The sequence below is a fragment of the Melozone crissalis genome, unplaced genomic scaffold, assembly GCF_028551555.1.
Source record: "Melozone crissalis strain CALT ecotype California unplaced genomic scaffold, PUWL_Pcris_2 ptg000029l_1, whole genome shotgun sequence".
In the NCBI taxonomy this organism is placed as follows: domain Eukaryota; kingdom Metazoa; phylum Chordata; class Aves; order Passeriformes; family Passerellidae; genus Melozone; species Melozone crissalis.
The window spans coordinates 17,892,918-17,910,055 of NW_026535807.1; the positions used below are offsets into that span (position 1 = coordinate 17,892,918).

The 17,138-nt window shown below is 40.5% G+C and overlaps 1 protein-coding gene across 4 annotated transcripts in view; it reads left to right on the forward strand.

Annotated features, from left to right (window-relative positions):
- Window positions 1–17,138, forward strand: part of ATP2B2 (ATPase plasma membrane Ca2+ transporting 2) — a 403,583-nt gene that overhangs the window by 364,697 nt on the left and 21,748 nt on the right. For all 4 annotated transcript variants that reach the window (XM_054281065.1, XM_054281062.1, XM_054281063.1 and 1 more), the window contains 5 exons: window positions 1,777–1,883; window positions 2,537–2,728; window positions 11,618–11,831; window positions 14,729–14,940; window positions 16,431–16,538. In XM_054281065.1, the coding sequence (XP_054137040.1) occupies window positions 1,777–1,883; window positions 2,537–2,728; window positions 11,618–11,831; window positions 14,729–14,940; window positions 16,431–16,538 (833 nt within the window). The remainder of the gene's footprint in view (window positions 1–1,776; window positions 1,884–2,536; window positions 2,729–11,617; window positions 11,832–14,728; window positions 14,941–16,430; window positions 16,539–17,138) is intronic.

Genomic DNA, 17,138 nt, shown 5'->3' on the forward strand with positions numbered 1-17,138 from the left:
CACTGTGGGGAAGGTCTGGGGCTCAGGTGCTGATGGCACCTGAGACCTTTTCACGTCTGGTTTTCCATGGCTGCATTCAGCTCTGTGCTCTGGGCTCATCCTGGCTGCACAGTTTGGATTTTGGGATAAAAATGTCTCCTAAACCTTGTGAATGAGTTGGCAGCACCCAGGAGTTGGCTGATGGAGGGCAGTTGGTGGCACAGTCATCAGCACAGTCACTATTTATATCCATTTATCTCTATTAGGAGATCATTTGTTTGAGCCTCTTCAACTTGATTTGGGTTGTGCTCCCACTTGGAGCCCAGTTGTGAGCAGATACTATCGACCTCTTTGGAGCAGTTAATACCTTAATGAGCCAGAGATTTTAATGACTTTTTGTTTTTTTCAGAAGCTTAAACTATTAATTTAACATCAAAGGATGTGTTAATAACAAGACAAAGTAAATGCTTTTAACAGTAGTGGCAGATGATGTTCCTGTTTATTTAGTAATACCAAAGGCAAATCACCCCAACAAACTGAAGGCTCTAATTGTGAGATCTTATCAGAGTAATTGCCATTTTTCTGAAATCATACCACCAGTGGAAAGTGAATAGGGCTTTTTTTTCTCATTTTCATAACTCTGAAAAATACAGGGCACTAACTGCTTGCACAGGGCACTGCAATCTTCTGGTGCCTGATAAGCGTGAACCTTGCCAAGAGGCAGCTATTGCTCTGTAATCTGCAATTTCCTATTTCTCCTTGGTTATCTGATATGGAAGGGAATTTTTTTTCAGAGCAGAGTGAAAGCTTTTCACCCTGGGTAGGTTTGGATAATTGTTTTTGAAGGTAATGACTTTGTGCAAAATGTGTTAGCAAAAGGAATTCTGTCATTTTCCTCCCCTGAGTTATCAATATGGAAAGGTGTTCTTGTATCCTACACAACAATCTTGTGTTCTGGACTTGTGCTCAAATGGACCCTGACATGGAAATAGAAATAAGAATTGTGAATGATCTTCTTCCTATAAAAACCTGGGCTGCTTCTGTAACCTCTGAAAAATTCTTCATTATTTTCCTGAATTTCATTATCTGTATAAGTGGAAAATAATTCCCTGCAGCCTTGTTGTGTGAAAAACTTGATTCACCAAGTGAAAAGTGGTTTTTATTTCTCTCAAATGATCTCAAAATGAAAGTAAAAATTATTTTACTCTATCTATTTATTAAAATGCTTGGTTCCACAATTTAAAGAATTAGTTGTATCTCCTTAATCATTGTTTGGCAAAATTGAACATGGCTGCTAAAATTCTCCAGCTACATAAAATTCATCAATGGCTTTTGCGCTCTCTAGGTTAAGAAGGTCTCTTAGTAAAGCTGATATTACAGCTGGGTCCCAGTTTAGGAGAGCCCTAAACATGAACTTAAGTTTTCGGCAAATCCTTTCCATCGATGTTTGATCAGTGCTGGGCTGTGACACTTTAAATAGCAGGAATCTGCCAGAAGGACATAATGAGCTGCTCTCATTGCCTTTGAAGCCTGAGCAGGTTTTGTTGATGTGTTGATGATGCAGGATCAGAACTTTCCATGTAAATCCTAATGGTGATGTTTAGTAGTGGATGGTGGTGATGCTACAGCTTTTATCATTATTTTCCTTAAAGATCTGCCTTTTTAATCTCTGTAAAACTGTGTGGTGTTATCCAGTCTGTATTATACAGACCCTGCTTTTTTACAGGGACGTTTTATCTTGCTAATTATTGCCCATAAATGTCTGTAAACACACACCCATACATACATTTTTTGCAGGTATTATTGACAGCACACAGGTGGAACAGAGGCAGGTGGTAGCTGTGACTGGGGATGGAACCAACGATGGACCAGCACTTAAAAAAGCTGATGTTGGCTTTGCAATGGTATAATCTTGATGTTTGTGCCATTATGAATTTGCTGTAAGGGCTTTTCCATTCATTGAATGTGAAGTTGCTTAGTTATAAGCACTATAAGTTATATACACTGCAAGTAATAACTTGTCAGTGAAGGAATATATTGGTGGGAATGAGTTACGTTGACTCAGAATCCTTTAATTCCCTTGGATTCACTGGCATTGTTTTGATACTTCTTCAGGATTTTGTCTAATTAATTATTGGCTTTATGCAGAATCCTGTGCCCATACAGAAAAAAGAACTTTTTCTTCACAATACTGGAGTTCTCTTTTGCTGTGGTAAAATCCACCATAATTGGAAAGGTGTCCTCCATGTGTACTCTGACTATGTATAAAGACACATAATTCTCATTTTTGTTACCAATTCTGTTCATGGATAATAAAAAACCATCATCAATGACAAAAATACCTCAGATAATCAGCAGTCTTTAAGCTGATGAAACACTCAGAGCCATCACCACATGAATTCTCTGCTCTCTGTCAATTCCCTTTTTGCGGCCTAACTCAACACATCAAAACCAGGCCGAATTAACGAAATTCCAGGAAATATAAAAAGCTGTGGGCTTTGACTATGGAGATTTGTGCTGTCCAGCAGGGAATCTCATTCCCAACCCCTCTCCCCAGGGCATCGCGGGTACGGATGTGGCCAAGGAGGCCTCAGACATCATCCTGACGGACGACAACTTCAGCAGCATCGTCAAGGCCGTCATGTGGGGCCGCAACGTCTACGACAGCATCTCCAAGTTCCTGCAGTTCCAGCTCACCGTCAACATCGTGGCCGTCATCGTGGCCTTCACTGGAGCCTGCATCACCCAGGTGAGCAAATCCTGCTGGGATCCTGCTGAAATCTTGCTGAAATCCTGCTGGGATCTCACTGTGATCCCTCTGCGATCCATGCTCCCAGTGGATGGGGCCTTGCATTTGATTCCTGCTTGGTACACAGCACTTGATGCCTTTTCCTTGGTCCTAAAATGAAGAGCTAGGCATGGTTAAGTGTTAAAGGGGTTTTACCTTGGTATTTAGTAAGGATTTTTGTGATGTAACACTTCACCAAGGTGGAGCATGATGAAATGCATACACACGTGTGCAATTTTATACGCCTTGTATATATAACAAAGATGCCCCAATGAGATGCTTGAATGAATAGTGTGGTACCTTTTTATCTTGATGTATTTCTTCCTGGCTGGTCTTAATCTTAGTTTACAGGATATATTTGAGAGAAGACCTTGGTTTCTCAAGGTAGCGTAGGGCTTTCTGGCCTCTAACTGTGGGGCCTTTAGGATATTTGGCTTTCTGGCTTAATAGAATACCAGGACTATGCTAAGTTGAGGAATTACAGGTATTATGAGAATGCCTTTTCCTTGGTTCTAAAATGAAGAGCTAGGCATGGTTAAGGGTTAAAATGGTTTCACCTTGGTATTTAATAAGGATTTTTGTGGTGTAACATGTCGCCAAGGTGGAGCACGCTGAAATGCGGATACATGATAGATTGCATATGCAATTTTATAGACCTTGCAAATTTTGTAGAATATCTACAAAGATGCCCCAATGAGATGCTTGAATGAATAGTGTGGTATCTTTTTATCCTGAAGTATTTTCCCCTGAATGAGCTTAATCTTAGTTTACAGGATGTATTTGAGAGGAGACCTTGGTTTTTCAAGGGGGCTTAGGGCTTTCTGGGCTCTAACTGTGAGGCCTTCAGGATGTTTGGCTTTCTGGCTTAATAGAATACCAGGACTTTGATAAGTTATCAGACTTGAGGAATTACAGGTATGAAGAGGATGCCTATTCCTTGGTCCTAAAATGAAGAACTAGGCATGGTTAAGGGTTAAAGGGGTTTTACCTTGGTATTTAATAAGGATTTTTGTGGTGTAACACCTCATCATGGTGGAGGACCCTGAAATGCGTACACACGATAGATCGTGTGTGCAATTTTACAGACCTTGCAAATTAGCATATCTAACAAAGATATGAGATGTTTGAATAAATAGTGTAGTATCTTTTTATCTTGAAGTATTTTTCCCTGAATGAGCTTAATCTTAGTCTACAGGATGTATTTGAGAGGAGACCTTGGTTTTTCAAGGGGGCTTAGGGCTTTCTGGCCTCTATCTGTGAGGCCTTTAGGATGTTTGCCTTTCTGCCCTAATAGAATACCAGGACTTTGATAAGTTATCAGACTTGAGGAATTACAAGTATGCATGCTAAGGGCACTGAGAATACGTAAAAGATATAAAAAGAAAAGACAATAAATTGTTGTAGCATCAAAACCTTTGGAAATTCTCCTGAGCATTCCAAGAATCAGGCTGCTGAGGGTTAAAGAGCTGCTGACGTTAAAGAGCTCCTGGATTAATCCCTCTTTTTTCCCAAAGGAACTCACTTTTAGGAGCTTTTTTGCCTCCCTCAGTGTTGTCATCCCTGAGCCTGTGATGATCAAACTGAAAACACCATGGGTTGCGAAAGGAGCAGGTTATGTGAATTTTTTCCTCTCAGAATACCTCACCAATGAATACATATTTTTTAATGCATTGTGGAATGAGGTTATTTTCAAGAGAGCAGTGCTGACCCATGGAAGTAACCCCAATCTTTTTGACTGATAAAATTATTTTGTTGCTTTCAAGCAGTTATTTTTAATTCCAGATGCAGATGACGAACCAATTAAATGACACAGAGTTGGACTTAGATCTCTCTTTCTGGCACTCCATTAATCCTTCATTGCAATCCTGGTGCAAATGCAACATATCCAGGTCCTTTGCAAGAAGCATATCTCAAAGCAAACATCTTTTTTTCTCAAATTATAATTTTTTGGGCAAAAGGAAAAAAATGCTTTTTTCCCCTCTAGAGAGTAAATAGGATATATGCAGTACACTGTAAGGTTTTTGTTTTAATGAGAAAATAATAAAATGTGGTTTTTATTGCTGTCAGTCCCTAAAATAATGTATATTTTAGATGCTGCAGACAGGTGCTGTCACAAAGTGCCTCCCTGTATTGGGATGCACTGTGAGAAAGCTGATGCTCCCCTCATAGTGCACATCACCCAGATGCCCATACCTGTTTCAGCAGGTACATTTCAGCCCAGGCACACCTGAGCAAAGCAATGAATAAGTCATCAGCTCTGCTCCAGGCTAAACTTACATTGGAATCATGGAATTGATCCTTGCAACCAGAAACCCAGGTACCTTAACAAACGCATGAGGTCAAACTTCTCCTGTGCCCTGGCAGACATTCAGAGGCTTTGGAGGGCCCTTCTTGTCACCACTGAGCCTCTGCTGAGGGACAAAATTTGTGGTGTTGCAGCAAAGTTGGATGAGTTTCCCTTTGGAAATATTTCCCATCATATTGAGGATGCCCAGCTGTGAAATGATTGTGGCTGGTAACACAGGAATGAGGACTGCAACTCTGGGAGGTTTTTACATGTGGTAGAAACCCAGCCAGAGCAAGGTGCTGACAGCAGCAGCACCATCACTGGAACTGATTTTATTGACAATCAGTGTCTGACTAGAAACATCTGTTTAAGGTGAAATTTCTTGGTCAATGCTCGGCATTTCTTCAATTATTTGTGGAAGCACAAAGGCAAAATCATTCTATTTGTTAACCAAATAATTTTTTATCCCTGAGGAGGTTAAACATTGCTGGATCAGTGCAAGGACTATTTTAAATCAAGTTAAGCAGATGTGAAGTGCATTATCAGTACAAGCATAACCCCCTTTTTAATTCTGGAGCTTTTTTCATCCTTTGAATAATTCCTTTGGCTTCTAGAAGGATTTGTATCAGGCCCAGAGCATTTCTCTTGCCCCCAAGGTCTGTGAGGCCATCCCTGGGCCTGTTGTCCCTGCTCACAGGTTTTAGTGGACACCTCCTGGAACTTCTGGGCTGCTTTGCAGATTCTTGTGCAATTCCTTAATTTGTCAGTAAAGGTGCAAACCCAAGGGAAACGTGTGGGGAAAGCTAAAGTGGAGATGGAAGCAGAAAGGCAGCAGGTCTGTCCTTTGCTACTGTTTACACTCAGTGTGAATAATCTCGAGCTGCTCCCGGTTCTGTCTCATTCAAGAAGGATTTTGCCTCACAAATGCACATTATTGTGTTTGGCTCCAGCCAGCCAAAGGACATTCTGTTTGGCTTGAAAGCTTTGCTAAAAATTGCACTTGGGAACATGCTGTACCCTCTGGTTGCTATGAAAATAACTCCAGCACAAAGTGCAGGACTCTCCCAAAAAAATCCTGCTACAACAGTCTAGGAGCACACATGTACATCCAAATCTGCAGAACTGTGCACAGGTCTGAATGAAAGATTTTGACTGAAATGTTTCAGTCCTTAACAAAAAAGCAAGCAAACATACAGAGCTTAAATTTGTCTTTTCCAAAAGGCAGCACACTTCCTGTGACCTTCAAAATGAACACAAAGAAAATCTTCACTGGACTGAGTTTTCCATTGATTTAGGTGGTCAGTTTGTGTTTCTCTGACACGCAGAATATAATTTCAGTCCATCATTAAGATTCAGGTTAATGAACATTACACAGGCTGTTCTTTTGGTGACATTTCATATCTAGAATGAGAAAAATTCTCTGTAGGTAATAACATTTGTTCTATTTTTCCTCATGCCACCTCTCAAATAATCTGTTCTGCAGTTTGGGACCAGCACACTCACCTACTCTTTTTGGTTTGTGCCTAAAGGAAGTACAAAGATAATAAAATCTTTGCTTGGACTAATCTTTTTTTAATACTTGGCTTGTGCTTTGCAGCATAATGGGCTTAATTTTATTCAGTCTTGATCCTGCACTTGCTCTGATGTACATGTAAATAAGAGGATGTGGTCATCTCCCTGCAGAACTCCAAGTGAAAGCACTGCAATTCTGCATTAATGAATTAATTAATGGCTGTGTGAGTGTGGTGGGAGTGCAGCCAGCCCTCCAAGGGGCACCCAGAGAGTGCATTGCCCACGCAGGAGATGATTTGTTTGGTCCAGGGCACCTTGGGAGGCTTAGGAAAAACATTAGGCAGAACCTGGGACCATTAGTGGCCATTTTAATAATCTGCTGCTTTTTTCCTCAAGTAGATTAATGAAATGAAGGTCCTTGCCAACGCCACTTCAGGGAACTGCTGTTTAGTTCAATTCTGTTCATTTTAAGCAAATAGAATTTTATGTTTCATCTACCCAATGCCTGCTTCACGAAGATGCTGCTGTTAGAGAATACCTGCCTTATCTGTGATTTCTCTTTCATTCTGGTTTGCTGTTCCAGTGGATAGTGATGTGTACAAAATGTCTCTGTACTGCTCTGGTGCCAGATAAAGCTTATGCAGGACAAACAGTGGGCCGTCAAAGAATTTATTATGCGCAGGACCAATGCAAATGGTTGTTTCTCTTGTCTCCCCTGGCTCCCAGCATGAAGTCATGTTAAGGTGACAGCAACCATATTCTGAGCAGCATAAGAATTACAGATCCAGTGTTACCTGCTGACAAGCTTAGCACAGCTGCTGCCACAACCACCCCTCCAAGAGATCTCACTTACGTGGGGCCCTGTTTCAGTTTACAGCAGCTCAATCTGTAAGCCACAAGATGTGAATTTTCAGCTAATAATGAACTTCTGTGTTGTGAGGCTGTAATTATGTAAGGGGCTCTGAGATCTGGGTCACCCAGGAAAGCAGAGCTTGGAGAAGTCCCTGGTGGGAAGGTGACTCAGGAGCCTCAGTCTGGGGTGCAGGGGTGGGTTTAGCTCTGTCTGTGTGTGCACAGACCCCAGAGGAGTTCACACCTCGGCTTGCTCCCAGAGAGGTTTGTGTGGCTCATTCACCTTGTTTTTAACTAATCCAACTCAGTTCCCTCTTGCTGCCTTCCCTGTGGTGCCCACTGCACACTTTTAGTGTGGTCAGGGTGTGGTGGTCTTGACCAATTTGCGCAGAATTGTTCTTTCTCTTCTGCAGCCACTGCCTCAGCTCAAATCCATCGTTTGTTTTTCCAGCAGATTTATGAGCTACAAACTTTTATATTCTGACTTCATTCTCTGAATAGCAGTTTGCAGAGCCCCTGATTGATGCAGTGAGGGTGGTTCTTTGGAGCTCTGCCTACGATTCTTGTGAGTTTTGTGTTTGCAGTGAGTCACTGCTCCACATCTCTGGGTGTCCTGTAGGGCCCTGGATGGGCTCACCCCTCTCCCTGTCCCCAAAAACCACACAGCACCCAGAGGACATCAGCTCATTACATTTGGAGCTGTCCACAGTGATCTGGCTATGAACAAAATGAAGATTTTAAAATGCAGCTCAGTCAAATGGAAACATTTTTTTTTACTGGAGCCATGAAACAAGAGGGTTTCTCTCCGTGCCAGGTTCGGTCTGTGGCTCCAACTGTTGAGGCAATTGTAACTCTTCAAAAGGCTTGAACTGAAAAAAGGGAAGACAAAGGCTGTGTTTTAACATCTTACATTCAAATTATTATTCTTGCACTTTGAGAGACTTGGTGTTTTAGCAGACATTAGGAGCTGAAAACAGTGACTCCATAGGACATTATGTTTGGAAAATTAAATGTTAATTAAAAGGCACTGTAGCAATGAACTGCTGCATGAATCACTGATTGTTTTTACAGATCTTGTTAAAAAAAATGAGGATGATCTATACTTACATGTAAAAGGGAATAATTTATGTGGTTATAATGTTTTACTGCAGAACTGTACTTGGCAAATTCTAAAATAATAGCACAGGCAAACTTGAAAAAGCTGTAATATAAAATCAAAGTCTGTACTGTTTAGCTTTGTTTTGGCAAGGCATGGGGATGGAATTGAGGATGCCACTTCCATACAATTAGCAGACAGTGTGATCTTGCTGCACAGGGACTTTTTTTGCATCAATGTATAGAAAGGTAACTCCCAGAAATGCTCATTTTTCTGAATACCTGCATGTGTTCTGTGGCAAACGGGAGTAAAAAGGTAAGGGTGAAAATACCTTTTTGTTCCCTTGCAGCTTGTCATCTAAATCAAAAGTAACAAGCTCTAAAATTTGTGAGGCTCTGCATGTCACAAAAGATTTGTAGTTTATTTCCAGCCTTTGGCAATTTGTACTTTTAAGTGTTTCCAAGATGAAGTGTAACATCACTTGATTTAAGGGACATTTTCCTTTTACCTCTAGGCCAAGGCTAACATATTCCAAGGTCAAGTGAAAGGAATTTGATGAATAAGTGGTGATTTTGGGTGGTTCACATCCCCAAAGTTTTCAGAGAGGGAATGAAGAATTATTGGCCGGTCAGTTAGTGGCTGGAAAAACACAAAGAAAAGAAGGTTGATTTGCATCCCCCTTGCATAAGTGACTAAAATCTGCAGTGGAAGCCTAAGCTCCTTAGCTGATATGTATTTCCCTCAGTTTCCACCAACTAATCAGAAATCAGATAGAGTTACAGTGGAAATTTCATTCCACTGCCTGCCCAGACTAATGTGTATTTAATGTTTTGGCTTCAGCCTGGAATGAGCTCTCACACTCCACTGAGCAGTGTAGCACTGCCAATAATAGATAATTATTAGGGGCACCACAGCCACCCAAGGTGATTGGCAGTGTGAAATGGTGAGAACATGTTGTTGCCAAAACTGATGACTGCCAATTACAGTTGTGTGATTTAGAGACTGAAATACCCTGCTTTTCCTGTTCTGCTGGGAATATGGCAGGCTCTGATAGACACCTGAATCTCTGACTCCATCTATTAAATCTAACGGGGAAATTTGGTTTTATTGACAGAGAATTCAGCGTGTGAAGTGGAAATTGAGTTTTTGTAACAGATCAAAGCAGAGGAGCTTGCTCAAACTTATTAATGAGACAGGCAAAAACATGATAAGGAAAATTCTTCAGCAGAAAAGATGTTTTTCCTTTTTACCTGTGTCCCATCGAGGGTCTGTGAGCCCCAGCCACAAACGGTTTTGTACTGCAAGCGCTCTCTTTGTTGGAGCCATTAGTGTTAATAAAAATGAATGAAGCCTCAATTTGGGATGAAGTTTGTCCTGATCACCTTTAGTTTTTTAGTCATCTCTAAAGACAAAGACATTTCCTGTTTCTGCAGCTGCATTTCAAATGACTGAGCTGAGCTCTCCAGATAAGCTCAGTTAATGCAACCCATAACCAAGAGGTCAAGAATCTATTAATGCTAAATATCCTCCTTGCTGTGATGAGCCCAACCTGTAAGACTGAGAAACGGGTGGTTGCTTTTCTCCATCCCTTTTCTCCATCCCTTTTCTCCATCCCTATTATTTTTGGAATAATCCAAAAAATTGGTTTTTTGGTTTTTTTTAAATGAATGAAATGCATCAAAATCTGTGTAAATGTGTTAAAAATGTGTTTTGAAGGGCAAATAATATTTTATCTCAAGGGAGAGTTGGAATCTAAACCAGATGCTCAAGAGACCAAAGCACTTACCCTTGTTTTCTATCAGTCCTTGGGATACTGAATGCATGTTCTTTTATGGTATTTCATTAAAAATGAACATTTAACCCTTTGAAGAAACAGGCAGAGTTCTCAGGGAGTTTTGTTGGCTTTGCTCTTGTTTGTATCCTGTCCTCTACATTGTTTTGGTTTCATTGCTGCAGCACCATGGTAATGAAATACATAAAAATAGTGCTGCCTCTCCCAGCTTTCACACAGCAGAGTAACTCAATTTCATGATGAAATTTGTCATGTTGATGCCTTATTACTTTGGTGATTCTTTTTTCCCTCATAAAAATGGTCTGTTTGGAACAGGAAGCAGACCTTGCTAATGCTGCCTGTTTTATACAGTCTAAAGGCACAGGAGTTTGGTTTTTTTTTTGTTTTCTTCCCCTGGCTCCTTGAAACATTTCTGTCTCCTCACAGCTGCCCCAGAGAGTTACACATCATGACTTCATTAAGGATTGTCCAGCATTCTCCTGAGATCTGTGTAACTTTGCTTTATTTAGTTAATTTTGGGGTTTTTAAACATGACCTAGAGTCCTCTGTATTATGACCACAGACTTTATGGGATTGTGTGAGGAAAGAGCTCCTTCTAGTGACTGGAGAGCTGCTTCCAAAACCACAGCCTGCATCAAATACCAGTATTTGGGGTTTTTCATTCCATTTCTATAGTGCCAAATAGGCTTTCCTTTTAGTAAAAAAGAATAGGTTGTCTTGCTTTTGCACATTTGATATAGTTTAATAAGTTTCAGATTTTTTTAAATCAAAATATCAGGCTTTTTTTTTATTATGTCACTACTTTTAATGCTCTTATTTAAGTGTAATGTATCACGATGTCACCGTAATTGTTCCATAAATTTTTAATTATTTCAAGCTGTCTCTGAAAAAAAAAAAGACAGATAGGTTTTAGTATAAAGGAAATGTTACTTTTTAATCTGTTTAATAATATAATGATTCTTCCACAAGAGAAACTTGAATTCTCTAGTTATATCTAATTTCAGATGAAAATTCAAGCACGATGCACGAAGGAAAGGAGAGCATTGCAATAGGTGTTAGAAGGAGTTACTGTCATGCATGGTATGAGTTTTGTGGTTGCAAATGGTGCTGATGAAATGCCTGCAGGGAGATAATTTCCCTCTGCTCAGGTCATTGTGCTCCTGGTTCTTCAGAAGGAAATACAAAAGGGAGAAGGGTCCCAGCAACAGAAGAATGCTCCTCAGTGCAGGGATTTCTGAGCCACATGAGAAAAATGAACTCCCAGCCAGGCTTTTCTTGGGAAATACAAACACTTTTGATTTTTCCCCTTAGGACTCTCCCCTGAAGGCCGTGCAGATGCTGTGGGTGAACCTGATCATGGACACGTTTGCCTCACTGGCGCTGGCCACAGAGCCGCCGACCGAGGCGCTGCTGCTGCGCAAGCCCTATGGCCGCAACAAGCCGCTCATCTCCCGCACCATGATGAAAAACATCCTGGGCCACGCCGTCTACCAGCTTACACTCATCTTCACTCTGCTGTTTGTCGGTGAGGAGCTCGCCCACACTCGGTGCTCAGCTCACGAGTGGCTAGGTTGGATGGCTGAAGTGTCAAAATGCTTTACATGTAATGAATTTATGTGCGCCTATTGCCTGCCTTCGTGATCCTTAAACTTCATTTTGGATATCAGGAAAAAGTTTTTCACAGAAAGAGTGATAAAGTTCTGGAATAACTTGCCCAGGGAGGTGGTGGAGTCACCATCCCTAGATGTGTTTAAAAAAGCCTGGATGTGGCACTGAGTGCTATGGTTTATTTGAGGTGGTAGGGCCTGTTCCATGTGTGCCATGGTTTATTTGAGATATTAGGGCCTGTTCCATGTGTGCCATGGTTTATTTGAGGTGTTAGGGCCTGTTCCATGGGTGCCATGGTTTAATTGAGGTGTTAGGGCCTGTTCCATGGGTGCCAGGGTTTATTTGAGGCGTTAGGGCCTGTTCCATGTGTGCCATGGTTTATTTGAGGTGTTAGGACCAGTTCCATGTGTGCCATGGTTTATTTGAGGTGTTAGGGCCTGTTCCATTGTCTGCCATGGTTTATTTGAGGTGTTAGGACCTGTTCCATGTGTGCCATGGTTTATTTGAGGTGTTAGGGCCTGTTCCATGGGTGCCATGGTTTAGCTGAGGTGTTAGGGCCTGCTACATGGGTGCCATGGTTTATTTGAGGTATTAGAGCCTGTTCCATTTGTGCCATGGTTTAGCTGAGGTGTTAGGACCTGTTCCATGTGTGCCATGGTTTAGTTGAGGTGTTGAGGCTGGGTTGGACTCGATTATCTCCAAGGTCTCTTCCAACCCAGTCACTCTGTGATTCTGTGAATCCTGGTGGATGGGACGGGAAGCACAGAAGGTGTCATGTTGTAGTCACTTTCCATATATTGTTACCTTGGGAATTGCCTCAGTGCGCTTTTTTCCCCTCATAAAATACAGGTTTGAGCTTTGGCAAAAGTTTGTATTCAAACACAGCATAGAAGGTTATGCTGTAATAGAAGTGTCCCCCCTGCTGCTTCTATACTGAGATGTCATTGTGAGGCTTGTCGTGGTGAGTAGGGACATAAAAACAAATTTTAAAAAACCCTTTAAACAAACCACAATAAAAATCAAGATCCATTTTACCAAGAGCAAAATGTTTTCCACAGTCCAGAAATAATGTTGATCTTAAGTGGTATGGAAAGTAAGTAATCAGTGTTAAGTGATACAAATAATACTGTGCTTTGACATTTAATTTCTGGAATGGATATTAAAAGGGGGTGAAAAGTCTAATTTATTGGATTACTGGATTCTTCTTCAGGCCTTGCTGGCAATGGATGCTTTTTATAGGTTGTATTTTGGAGAGGGCGGGGAAGGAGGAGAAATGTTTCTTGCTGCAGGGAATAGTAGGAGCTAATAATAGATTCTGTTGCTCCACAATAATAACTGAACCCTCTCAAAGGACAGATGATTTTTTCAGCTGGGTATTGTCTTCTTGTCACTTTGTAGTCGCTGTTAAATCACGTGTGTTGTCTTTCAGGTTTTTTTTTTCCTTATACACAGACTTCCAGAGAAGCTGCAAATGTAAATTTATGATTTTTAGGAGGTTTTTGAGTTCCATTCTGAAAGCCTTGTCCACTTTATGGCCATCTGGCAGATTATTTGGGATGCTCAGAGGAGGCAATGATCTGTTCAGAATGGAATTAAACCAAAAGAATAGCCAGGTTTCTGAAGTGAGGTGATCTCTAACACTGTTAGATTTACAGGGAATTTTGAGAATGTCTGCATTAGGAAATTGGAATTTCAGGTTCTCTAATGCAGATGAAGAAACTCTTGGTAATTTATGTGATATGCATCTTGGAACAAGAACTTCTGTGAACTTTATGGAGAGTTTGAATGGCTTTTTGATGAATTTTATGCTTTAAAATACTTTATACTGAGCCAGATGAAAAGCAAACCAGGCTTCCCCCCCCATTCTAATTGCTCCTGTGTGTCTTTGGAAAACTCCTGCATAGTTTGAAGGACACATCCTAGACAATTTTCTGATAAGCCTTGGAAATAATCTTTTCCTTTCTAAACTCCACAAAGCTCAGCTTTGCAGTGACATGATGTGCAAAACTCAGTGCCTCCATAATTAAATTTCAAATTAATGAGAATTATTTCTATTTTGGTCAAATAATACTTCCTTTCTTTGGTAGGAGGTTTCTTCAGAGACCAGTACATCAAATTTTTATCTTTTTCATTTTTAGAAATACACTGTGTTTGAACATACAAAACATAAATGTCTTTGAGACATCAGAAATGCAGAATTCCCTGTCTGGTCCTGTCAGGCTGTGGCATTAAAAAAAAAAAAATCTTTATTTTTTCAAAGCTCACCACATTTTTAGTTACTCATCATGGGTTGTGTCTTGCTTTTTGATTGGTCAGATCTATGAGTGAAAGCCAAATTACCAAACTAAACAGCAGTGCCTGCTGCTGATCAACCCCAAATCTCTTTAAAATCTGTGCATTTTGTGACTGATATCCTTCAATGCTTGGGAGAAGTTATTGGACTAGTAAATGGGTAAAACCTGATGAAGAGGGGTGGCTTCTAACCACTGTAGAAAATTCAAACACTCTGGCAATGACATTAAGATTTTGTTACACCTGAAAGAATTGAGTGCTTAGAGTAATTCCTACTTGGAAAGGTAAGGGTGGGACTGCCAACGTTGTGTAGGTGTTGTTAGATAGCAGTTAGGTATTGTTAGATAAAAGTCAGCATTTGAACAGCTTCTTCTCAGTTGAGATGTGATTCGCTCATTGGTGCAAGAAAAGTTTTATCTAGAAAAAGCAGAGCAGAGAAGGCAACAGGCTGAAGATTACAAGTGGAATATAAATTGGTTTGATTCATGCTAGAGGAAACTTTTCTTTCTGTCTTACACCTAGGTGAGAAAATGTTTAAGATTGACAGTGGGAGGAACGCCCCTCTTCACTCTCCTCCTTCTGAGCACTACACCATCATCTTCAACACCTTTGTCATGATGCAGCTCTTCAACGAGATCAACGCCCGCAAGATCCACGGCGAGAGGAACGTCTTCGACGGCATCTTCAGAAACCCCATCTTTTGCACTATTGTCCTGGGCACCTTTGCTATTCAGGTAAAGCTCTGGGCAACAATCACCTGCTGTTCATCCCAAATCATCACAAATCCACTCAAAGAAAATCAAACACAAAGTTGTTTGGGATTTTCTTCTTTGTGTTTCCTTCTTTTTTCTTTAATTTTGAATCTAAGTGCTGCAGGAGGCCCATTTAAGAGTAAACCACATGGTTTTGTGTATTTTCTCAGTCAATGCAAGTGTTAGTAATGGAAAATGTTATGTAGCCATGCTAATAAAACAGAAATTTTGATCCTTATATATGGGTTAATTCTTAAATTAATCTTAGCACGTACAATAATAACAGCCATCATTGATATTGTAACTGTTTTTTTAAAGAAGAAATTGTTTAATACCATACCAACAAAGCATTTTAAAATTATTTATTACTCCTTGAAAAGACAAATTACCTTCAAACAGTGGATGCTGAACTGTTCTTCTGTTCAATGCCACTGCCCAATGCTGCTCAGTATTCCCAGCAATGATGCCCCTGGATTGTGATTCCTCATGTTCCTCCTGACTTTGCTGTCCCATCACAAGCGAACATGATCACAGTAATACACATTTCCCTGAAATTTTTCTTCTGTAAGAATTCCTCCTTCTGCTCCTGCATCCATTCTTTTTCTGGCATCCATCCTGTACTTGATACAATTTTATATTATAATTTGGAAATCTATTTTTATCTTGTTGTTATTGCTCAGCTCTGCAGTGGCAGCTCAGCATTGGCACCTTTCTTCTGGGAGGAGGAAAGAGCAGTTTGAACTTGAACTACAAAGATTTAAAAAGGGAAACTCCTCAATAAACTGAATATTGGAGGAAGAGCTGCAGTGATAGGAGCAGAACTTCACAGTGATGGTCTTTTACATCTAATTCAAAATTATAAGTTTAAAACTTGGACAATTTAAATCTCTGGATGTGATTTCAGGTCCCTGATTTTCAGCAGCAATATTAACAAGAAATATGAATAATATCTGAATTTCAGTTAGCAAAACCTTCTCAGTCTGCTCAGACTCTGTGTGTTGCTGCCCTGCTGAAGGTGTGGGGGTTTTCCACCCCTTTCCTCCAACAGATCTAGAATTTTCTGTACCCTCGTCTCTCCTTGATGCACATCTGTAAATACACAATAAAATGTTACTCAGAGGGAAAAGCCTCTCTTGCAATGGACATTCCAAAATACACTGGATCAATGTCAATAAATCAAAAAAATCAGGAGCTGGGAGGGCACATGGGGACTGTCCTGTTCTCTTTTTTCCTGACCATTCATGTCTGACCACTGTTAAATGTGAGGCTGAGGAAATTCAGTCTGAACTGCTATTTCTTTCTCTCACTTTTAATTGGGGATGCAGAGGTTTGTGGGGTTTGATGGGGTTTCTTTAGGACCAAAAATTATGCAGCTTTTTTCTTTTTTTTTTGGTCTGACTGTGTTTGTTTTTGTTTTGTTGCCTTTTCCCCCTGAAAAATTGACCCCTTTTCCCTCATGCTTCTCTTTGTAGATAGTAATTGTCCAGTTTGGAGGAAAACCCTTCAGCTGTTCTCCCCTGCAGCTGGACCAGTGGATGTGGTGTGTATTTATTGGATTAGGAGAGCTGGTGTGGGGTCAGGTAAGCATTCAGGAAGCTGCACATTCAAAGGTGTGATATTGTTGATTTTCCTGTGATTTCCTCTCTCAGTGCCCAGTGCAGCCCTCACTGAAACCCAAGGTGCTTTCTGAGAGCTTCAAGGAGATATTTATTAGAGAGGATAATTTATCCCTCTGTTCTTTTGGGGGTTTTTGTTAATTTTCAAATCTTTCCTTTCTAGCAGGGTGTGCTGTCACCAGGGCCATCTTCAGTTAGGCTTTTTTGTGAAGGATGTGGAGTCACAACTTCAGTCTTTTAGTCACAAAAAATTCAGCAAAGGCAAATGCACTGTGACCTTTCCTGGAATAGAATTCCTCCTGTAGGATGTGGCAAAGTTTTGGAGCTGAAATGAAGTTCCAGTTCTAGGTCAAGCAACTCATTCCCTTGCTGAAATTGTCATTCTGGCTATGGTCATAGGAAAAATTACAGTACCTTCAAAATATTTCTGCTCTGATTCTCCATCCACCTAATTCTGTGCTGTGAAGGATGGAAGAGGGAGTGCAAAAAAAAAAAAATTTTTGCCTTTAATACTTGTAGAAAATGGCAATTAAATTAATATGTCCTTTTCAATTTCTGCCTTAT